Source organism: Gossypium hirsutum, chromosome A04 (genome assembly GCF_007990345.1).
Source record: "Gossypium hirsutum isolate 1008001.06 chromosome A04, Gossypium_hirsutum_v2.1, whole genome shotgun sequence".
In the NCBI taxonomy this organism is placed as follows: domain Eukaryota; kingdom Viridiplantae; phylum Streptophyta; class Magnoliopsida; order Malvales; family Malvaceae; genus Gossypium; species Gossypium hirsutum.
Genome location: NC_053427.1, coordinates 66374968 through 66385074, shown reverse-complemented (window position 1 = coordinate 66385074; position 10107 = coordinate 66374968). Strand labels below are relative to the sequence as shown.

The 10107-nt window shown below is 32.3% G+C and overlaps 1 protein-coding gene across 2 annotated transcripts; it reads left to right on the top strand.

The window, feature by feature from the left end:
• The first annotated feature begins 2238 nt into the window (after nt 1-2238).
• LOC107948372 (serine/threonine-protein kinase PCRK1) lies at nt 2239-6512 on the top strand. 2 transcript variants are annotated; one of them, XM_016882886.2, is made up of 5 exons: nt 2239-2721; nt 3231-3682; nt 4355-4615; nt 4859-4981; nt 5407-6512. In XM_016882886.2, the coding sequence occupies exons 2-5, from the start codon at nt 3302-3304 to the stop codon at nt 5899-5901; spliced, it is 1260 nt and encodes a 419-aa protein (XP_016738375.1). In that variant the 5' UTR covers nt 2239-2721; nt 3231-3301; the 3' UTR covers nt 5902-6512. The 2 variants fall into 2 exon arrangements, with proteins under 2 accessions (XP_016738375.1, XP_016738373.1); XM_016882884.2 differs by having other exon boundaries at nt 3216-3682.
• Nucleotides 6513-10107: the final 3595 nt, after the last annotated feature.

Below are 10107 nucleotides of genomic sequence, written 5' to 3'. Positions count from 1 at the left end.
CGCTAAAAAATGCCTAAGTCAGCCTAACTCGCAACAATTGAGGATTCAACAGAACTCTTTTAAGGCACCCACGAAGAGCAGCTGAAGAACAAAGTAAGAACAAACTTGAAAGATGAACAAAAGCCACAGAAAAGCAAGAACACTTGAGAGAAAAGTTTGAGCGAATACTCTCAAAATTCTATTAATAACTGAATGAATTACAATGAGGGGGAGATGCATCTGTTTATAGCTGAGTCTTCCCAATATCAACGGTACAAATCAAAATACATCAATGGCTAAGATTTAAAGCTAACTAGATATCAAATCTTTGTGATTACAAAATTGTATCTTCTAAAGATTACATTTAACGTTTAAGATCTCATATCTTTGAAAATCTCCTTCCATATTTGCCAAGCATATCTTTGAAGATAACTTTCCATATTTACCAAGCTCCGGAGATGGGCTTTCAATCTCTCCAAGCAATGGACCAGTCCGAATGGGTCAAATGACCTCTCTTGAATACGATTCATGAGTTGCACATGGGAACTTGCAACCATGACAGCTCGAACCCGGTGATCAAGTTAAGTATGGAGTGTTACACTATATGTTCTTTTAAGTCAACCTTACTCATGATTTAGTATCGGATAATGTACATTCTATCGAATCCGAAGATTTTGTTCTCCAATTTAGTAAGTACACGAAAAAAATAATCTAGAGTTTATATTAACATATTAAAAATAACAAGTTGATAAAAATTACTATATCAAAGTCTAACAGAGCAATATGACTTACTTTTCTCATTATTTAGAGTCATGGTAGAGTTTAAAAAAAATAATTTTAATGTAAAAATAATGATTTGAAGAGATTTTTTGTTTAAGTCCAAACTGGTGGGAGGCAAGAAAAAAAAAAGAGAGGAAAGGGTATTTATAGGCATGGTAAAAGAAAAAAAGGAAAAGAAGTGACGCTTATGGGAGTTGGCATAGAAGTGACGCTTATGGGACTTGGCATTCACTCAATATATTTATGAGGATTAAATTTATGATAAATGGTGAAATTTTAAATAAAAATAAATTTTGACATTCATTGATTTATTGAAGATATTAATTAGGTTTAGGTTTGCGATAAACAATAAAAATTTAAATTAAATAAAATTTGACATTTATAAACGTGGAGTTGTATTGAATACATTTATTAGAATTATATTATACAATAAATGAAGAAAATTTAAATAAAAATAACTCGATACCTGTTAACCTTGAGCTCCATTCAACCTATTTATTAAAGTTAAATTTCTTAAATGGTTAAAATATTAATTGAAAAATAACTTGACTCCTGTAGGGGCAACATCTTTTTTTATTTATTACAATTTAACTTTTCAATGATGAAAAATAAATGCAAATATAACCCAACACCAATAAATTGTCCATATATGTTAATTACAATTAAAAAAAACTCAAAAATCATATTAACTTGTTTTAGAATCTTGATAGTTGTTAGTGTGGAAAATTTTAGTTAATCGTGTTCACATTTCGGTTAAAATTGAACTAATTGATTGACTCGATTTAATTCGGTTATCTAGTTAGTACTTGAATTTAATTTGGTAAGAGGTTGATTAATGATTTTTTAGAATTTTAATTATTAATTAATTAGGTTCGAAATTGAGTAATTAACTGAATTAACCAATTAACCAAAATATTTATTGTTTTCAAGACTTATATAGTGTTTAACTATTAACTTTCAAGACTTATGTAGTGTTTCTAATGTCTTATTTGTTGTTTTCACCCACATTTAAAGTTTTTTAAACTATTAAATAAAACAAAATGAATATTTGCAATGTATTGTTTATATGTTTTATATTTATTTTAAATAAAAGACAAAAATATATTAATTTCGGTTCGGTTAATGTATTTGAAAAAAACTTCGATTCGGTTAATGTATTTGAAAAAAACTTCGATTCAATTAACGATTAAAAAAATTTAAATTTCAAATAAATCAATTAATAGTAATTTGGTTTGGATATTATTACAACCGAACTACTAATTACTTAATTCTAATGTAGGTAGAGAAATTCATTGTTGTTGGATAGATACCTTTACAATTTAACTATTTGAATAAATAAAGAAAATTTTAAGGATGTCCAAGTAAAAAACCATGAATTAGCATGGGTGAAGGTGATGTGATGCTATTGTAAAAAAGTAGTATCAATGACTACATGGTTCACTGCAGCTATAAATACACGAAAAAAAGTGTACAGATAATATAGTTAATGATTCTAAAGATTCATGACTTTAATGGAAGACTCTTCCCATCGTAAGCCCCACGAAACGGAGACTTTTCTCCCTTCTCACTTTCCTTGTCTAACACTTAATCAACTCTCTTTTCTTTCTTTTTTTAATTTTTTGCCTCTCATTTTCAAAGTACCTTTTCACATTTGAGTAGTTTTCCGTTAATAATTGAATTTTGAAGAAGTTTAGTAGGTTTAGTTAAATATTGTTCAAAATTTTCTCCCTTTTTTTTTTTTGTACTTTTGGTTGGCCTGGTGACTTGTTGGTTGTTGCCCCTGCTGCTGAGCTGCCGTGTACAGACTTCTTTTATACAATTGAACACTGTTCTTCCAAAATTCCAAGCTTTTTTTGAGTTCTTTTGGGGGCATTAGACTAATGGGTTTCTCTTAAAATCCTTAAATTTGGGAGTCTTTTTCAAGTTTTGTACCTAAATTCTTGCCAACCAAGAAAACTGAAGGTAAGCTCAAGCAAATTCTCTTCATTGTTTGGTTTATATTCAGATTTTATTTTTTTACTCTTAGTATCTATTTCTGTTACTAATTTTTTTATTAAAAAAATCCTTTTTTTCTTCATTGACTTTTGGACTATGATCCAAAAAACCAGTGTTTGGAAATTGAAAAGTGACGAATCTCTCAGGCTAAAGCTGAAGATGTAGAATTCATTGGAATTATTTGAATTTAGAACCTTTTTGGGGCTTTTGATTTCTTTTGCATTTTCATTATGTATGATATAGTGTTGGAAAGTAATTTGCTTAATCTAGCTACCCATAGACTCGTGCATTTTTCAAATCTTTACCTGATTAAAAATGTGAATTTGAGCTTTTCTTAAAATGTATTGTTTCATAGTTTTTTTTGTTTTGTTTTGTTTTTGTTTTGTTTTTGTTTTGTTTTTGTTTTTTTTTGGTTTTTTGTTAATGGCGTGTAAGAAATCATAGTTATTCCTTGTATTTAGCTCTTGGCTTTGCAGTTACTTCGATCTCTTTCTGGCATCTGGATCTGCACTGTGGAATTTATTGTGTTTTTAGTTCTTTGAGGGCTATGAAGTGTTTTATATTCCTCAGCTGGAGAAGAAAAGATGAACCAAAGACCCCCACACCAATTTCAACTCGATCTAAGAATTCTACGTTCACTGATCGTGAAATAGGGCGGTCTGGGTCTGAATTAAACTCTCAGAATGTCTCAGCCACTAGCAGTGAGTCCATTAGGAGGTCCTCTTTTCCTAGCTTGTCTCAAAGACCTAGTAACCTAAAGGTGTTCACAGTTTCTGAGCTTAGATCTGCCACCAAGAATTTTAGCCGCTCTGCCATGCTTGGAGAGGGTGGATTTGGTTGTGTTTACAAGGGGTTTATCAGGAGTCCCGATGATTCATCACAAAAGATTGAAGTAGCAGTGAAACAGCTCGGTAAACGGGGGTTGCAGGCAAGTCTTCTTGATATGACAATATTTTGAAAGTTTCTCTTGTGAATTAACTTGCCTTCTATTTATTACCTTTTGAAGTGCAATAATTAGAGTAATTGATGCATATGCATGTGTTCGGATCTTATACAAAATTAGGTTCCATCTAAGTTTTTATTGATCTGGCATATTGACAACAATCAGTATGGTTTATGTAAATCCATGATTAAGCTGGCCTGGAAGCTTATCCTGTGTCTGATAGTAGAGAACAGTATAACCGGTGGTTTTAATCACTCATTTTCAACTGAGAAATAATCAAAAGTGATGTTCCAGTACTGTGTCTTAGCAATGGTGTGACACGGATATCAGGAGAAGGGTATATTTCTCTGGAATATCCTGATTGCATTTGCTCTGCTTTTGCTACTACTGCATATGGATTTTCCGCTTTAGTAGACTGTATTTATGTTTATGATTTCACATGCGAAATAATGTAAAATAGAATGAACTCGTGGCTTAGTCCAATTGGTTTATACAGCCACCCTTAAGATGTGGAAGTCAGAAGGTACGAGATTCGAATCTGAATATTTGCATCCCCTCCCCTTACCCTCAATAATGTGAAATAAAATGGCTCCTGAGACCTTGAGCTGAGAATCAATAATTTATATAACCTTAGCATTCCGTCTATTTAATTGACAGGGGCACAAGGAGTGGGTGACAGAAGTAAATCTGCTTGGCGTTGTTGAGCATCCGAATCTGGTAAAGCTAGTGGGATACTGTGCTGAAGATGATGAAAGAGGAATCCAAAGGCTTTTGATATACGAGTATATGCCCAATAGCAGTGTGGAATACCTTTTATCTGAACGGTCAGAGACAACACTTTCCTGGGCAATGAGATTGAAAATAGCTCAAGATGCTGCTCGTGGGCTAGCTTACCTGCACGAAGGAATGGATTTCCAGGTATAATGCTATCAAGTTTCCATTTCATTATTAGCTTAGCGGTTTTGTTGACCTATTCCTTTCCAGTGCACTCAGCATTTGCATGGTACCAACATTTTCTTCTTTTATCTTCCTTTTCATGAAATCCTCTTCCAAGGAGAAGCTCACTGCATCACTTTGTTGCAACCAGTAATTATTACAAAAATTTTTTATGGACTATTTTGTGTGATACTAAAATAGTTCTTTTCTCATATTTGACTACAGATCATCTTCAGGGATTTCAAGTCTTCTAATATCCTTCTGGATGACCAATGGAGGGCAAAGCTATCAGACTTTGGGTTAGCCAGGTTGGGCCCTTCGGAAGGATTAACTCATGTATCAACAGCGGTATGTACTTACAAAATGATCAATCTATTACTTGAAGTGCACCCTTTTAGTCATTGTTCATAACTAGTGTTCCAATGATGTAAACCAAGGTTCGAAATCACCTAATGGTGAAGTTCTCTTTATAATCCCTGGTACTTATCATACCAGTGAAAACCTCTTAAAGTTTCTAATTCTTCTGAATATCCGGTTATCGAGTCTCCATTTAATTACCATTCATGTCATTGGACTTGCCTTCACACAGAATCTTTAAAACAAATGGATGGCTTTGTAAGATGTGGAAGTCGCCCTTAGTTACCGACTGAAAACACAGTAGGGGCTCAATATTCAGTTTATCCTGTCAAAATTGCTTGTTCGAGTCATTGTAATATTGCCTCGTCTATATTCATCAATCTGTTTACAAGCAACAAATTGGTGGTCTTGAACAGGTTGTTGGAACAATGGGATATGCAGCTCCTGAATACATACAGACAGGACGTCTCACATCCAAGATTGATGTGTGGAGCTATGGGGTCTTCCTGTATGAACTCATTACTGGCAGACTCCCTTTAGACAAAAACCGCCCCAAGTGTGAGCAAAAGCTCTTGGAATGGGTGAAGCCATACCTATCAAAAGCAAAGAAATTCGAGCTGATAGTGGACCCTAGACTGAAACGGCAATACCAACTCAAATCTGCCCAAAAGCTTGCAGTTGTGGCCAACCGATGTGTAGTCAGAAACCCAAAGTCACGCCCTAAGATGAGTGAGGTGCTAGAAATGGTGAATCAGATTGTGGAGGCATCAACAGGAGCTGGAAATCCCGAACCGCCATTGAAGACCAAGCCATTTGTTGATACCTCTAGGGGAACTGAAAGAAAACATAATAGAAGGATTATAGATTCCAGAAGTAGTGACAAGTTTGTACATCATGTTAACAGCAGGTAACTTCAAGATTTTAAACACGTTCAACTGCAGCCATTTCATTAGGTCAACTTGGAACAGAACTGGATGCTGCATCAAAGGGTTTTAGCATGAAGGTGACTGAGCAATGCGATCATATTGTTGTGAAATTCTGTTGTTAATACGTATAAAGCTGTTTCTGGGAAAAATAGATGTGAAAAAACTCTCAGATACTGCAACTTGTGGGAACCATTAAACATTCTTATTTTGATATAGGAGGCTGTAGTTCTTTTTTGATACTTAGAGAAGTGCTTTCTTTTAGAGTTTAGACTTAAGCAATAGGCTTTTCTTTTTTTGGATTATCGGTGTCTATCCCAACAAAGTCATCTAGCTATAGGTAGTTTTGATAATCTGTGTATTTGTATTTGTATTTGTATTGTATTTTGTTTTTGTTTTTGTTTTTTTAATTTATCAATGTAAATATAAATATTGTAAAATTAGTATGTGTATTGTATTTTGTTTTTTATTTATTTATCAATTTTGATCATCTTTGTATTTGTATGTGTATTGTATTTTTTTTGTTTTTTTATTTATCACATTACATATCATATTTTAGTCCAATTTAAGGTCAATTCCATAATTATATTAATTTACAATTCATTGTATTCAATTTAATCCTCTATCTCACATTTTTGTACCGAATCGTAAACAATTAAAATTCAAATGAACATACTTACAATTATAATTCTAAGTGCATAACAATTTAACACAAACATACCGTATGAACTTACTTGGTCAAGATAGCAAACAAACAAATCTCTAAGGACTAATCAGCAAATTTTGTCACTTTCCCGATTATCTTCAATTTGGTCCAATTTTTTTATCTATTCTTTAATTCAATTCAATTTATCAAACCCAAACATTTTATATCATTCTATTATAAGTATATATAAGTTTAATTTTTTATTATTAGAATGCCCCTAAACTTTTTCATTTTATTAAGTCTCTAAAACCGAACTTATTATATCTTCCGAATTTGAACTCCAAATTTTAAACCTACTTCAATTATGTCCATATACAGCCTCTTATTATCAAAATTTATAAAAATTCCATACCAATTTCAAGATATTCACAATTTAGACTCTAAACTAAAAACTAACAAAATTTACTTAACAATTTAATCCTATTTCATTTCTAAGCTTCAAAATCTACCGTAAATATTCAAAAACTTCAATTAACATCAATGGCAACTTTAGAAATCTTTAACTGATTTAAAACTGAAATACGGGTTAGCTAAACATAGTTGCAATGATCTCAAAAACATAAAAATTACAAAAAAACGAACCTCAATTAAACCTCCATGCAAGCAAAACACTTTGGCTGAACCTTGAAATGGCGTTTTTGGTTTTTAAGATTCGATGGTGATGAGCAAAAATGATGATAGTTTCATTTGTTTTATTTTTGTTAACCTTTATTATATTATTTTAACTTAATTTAATTAAATTTTCAATTATAAAATTTCAAATAAATCATCTACTAACGGGAAACTAACTATAAATAAGGTAATTTATAACTTAAAACCCTTAATATTAATTCATTTATCCTTTTAATTAATAAAAATCAATATAAATTAACTTTTACTATTTTACGATGTAGTCCTTTTTCCTTAATTAACCATCTAATCACTAAAATTTTTGGACCAAACTTCAATTCACATATATAACAGCTCCTTAAATATTTAATAAAATATTCACAGGCTTGATTTATAGAAATGAGGTACCAAAATCTCATTTTTCAAAGCCACTTGACTTTCGATACGCACCACTTGTACCTTGACTAGCTGACCAATTAATAAAATCTATTAAATCAAGATTCCTTATTATATTGTATTTAACTAATAAATATTAATTAAATATACCTACGAACTCACTCGTCAAAATTTGTGGTCCTAAAACCATTATTTTCGCCACCATTGAAAAATGAGTTGTTACACATCTGTCTTTTCTCCCGATGTTATTGCAAATGTTATCAGTAGAATTCTCCGATTACCATCCTAGGAAACAACCATTAACAACCGACGCACATGCCTTCTGTACAACTAGGTGCCATCAATTTGTACCAATGGCTTGCGGTACCGAAAAGCTTCTCTACATTGGTTGAAGGTCCAGAAGAATTGATGGAAAACTTTTTTACCAGGGGCCAAACAATTGTGGAAGTATGTTGGTTGCATTTTCAAATTGGTTTCGAAACCTAGTACGTACCGATCCAATACTTGACACCATTGCCACAAATCATTATAGGACTTGTCTCACCTGTTATGCAACTTCTCTATAGCCTTCTATTTTGCGACCCATGCCTTGTAGTATGATGGCGTGTAATTGTACTGATTATTGATATTGGCAATCAAAACCACCACGGGAATCTTAGAACTCGCTTTCACCATATGTAATATTATGTTAGCTACCATGTCAGAGTCTAGCTTCATATGATCTTGAGTTACACCTGCAACAAGAGGAGTCAGAGTTACATTATTGCAAATATGGAGACAATTGTTAGGTCATATAGAAATATCGGTTGATCGCATGGCGCATCTGTAACAACACAAGTATGTAGAGAGGTATACTTTTTTGTTGTCCACAACCTCGTCTTCTTTCGAATAGATGCGATGGTTTTCCACTGGCACCTGCTGTCACACATTGTGTAACAACCCGTTTTCAGTGAAATCAAAACAGTGGTTTCGGGACCATAAATCCAAGACAGAAAGAAAATTTATTTTAATAATATTAAATGGTCTGCATTATGATAGAAAAGACGTATGAAAATTTTGATAAGAAAATTTTACCAATTTCATGTTTAATTATAGAAAGGACCAAATTGCATAAAATGCAAAAGTTGAGTTCTGGTAGCTATAAGTATCAAATAGCTATGGAATTCAAAAATTGAGGTCTTTATATGGTAATTAGACAATTAAGAGAAGTTAGTAGATATTTTTGATGAGTCATCCATGGAAATTTAGAAAAAGAAAAAGGACTAAATTTGAAATTGAAATAAATAAAAGATGATAAATTAAATAAATGTTTAACATCATCATTTTATATCATCTTCATCCCCAAATTCTATGAAACCCTAAGAAAGAGAAAGAAATCAAGCAAGCCTAATTGGATCTGGAAAAACCTAATACTGAGTTGGATCGAGGAAAACAAAAAGTATCGGATTAGTATATTTTCATATACGAACAAGTCACGAGGTAAGTTCGTGTAACTAAAATCATATACATTTATATGTTTAAATCAAATATTGTATATGTGAATTATATTATTGCCATGTATATGAAATTGATTGAATATCCGATAATGCCTGGTAAATGTTTAATGTATGAAATTAATTACATGTCAGATATTGCTCGATAAGTAATAAGTCCCGTTTGAATAAATGAACTTCGATGGATACAGTATTTTCTATATTGGTTGTAATCCTGCATATATTGTGGACACACTATAGCTCGAAAAAGCATCTTCTTATGAGCCCTCTCGAGCTTCCTGTTATATGGTTCCTTTGAGCATCCTAATCGGTAGTGATTTTGCATGTGTTGCAAACTATCGCAGCTTTTTCTGAGCGTTCTGTTATATGATCGGTTGTGATCCTGCATATATTACAGACATAAACGTAGCTCTTTATGAGCGTCTTGATATAGGATCTTTCTAAGCTTACTGCCATGACTCACTTGAACATCATATTAGATGGCTATTCGGAGCTCCCTGATAATAACTCTTCAGAGTTACTTGTTAAGCTTAATGAGCTTTCTGTTCTAAACTCTTATGAGTTTCCTGATTTAGCCAAGATAAGCTTTCTGTTACATGGCTCACATGAGCATCCTGTTATATGGCTCGAAAGAGTGTTTCTTGATTATGTGCCCTAATCGGGTACCCTGAATATGAGTTGACGGACAGTTTTATACACTTTGAGTGTACTACATGTGTATCCATCGATATTTCAAATAAATTCAATGGGAATAGTTTTGATATGGTTGAATTGAACTTAAAATGATTGATTATAGAAATGCACATGTTATATAGAAATATGATATGAAAAACACATGTTTGTGAAAGTTATTACATGATGAACTCATCCTTGATTTTTGATGTTTACATAATATACATGACTAAAATGTTTCTTGAGATCATATGTGTTTAGGAAAATGGCCATAATGATTTGGATGCATGTTTGAATACTTATTTTGAATGTACATGA

Excerpts from the sequence above, each read along its gene's own strand:
- LOC107948372 (XM_016882886.2), top strand. The coding sequence starts at position 3,302 with ATGAAGTGTTTTATATTCCTCAGCTGGAGAAGAAAAGATGAACCAAAG. Across the intron at positions 4,616-4,858 it reads ACGAAGGAATGGATTTCCAG|ATCATCTTCAGGGATTTCAA; the intron begins GTATAATGCTAT and ends ATTTGACTACAG. Across the intron at positions 4,982-5,406 it reads TAACTCATGTATCAACAGCG|GTTGTTGGAACAATGGGATA; the intron begins GTATGTACTTAC and ends GGTCTTGAACAG.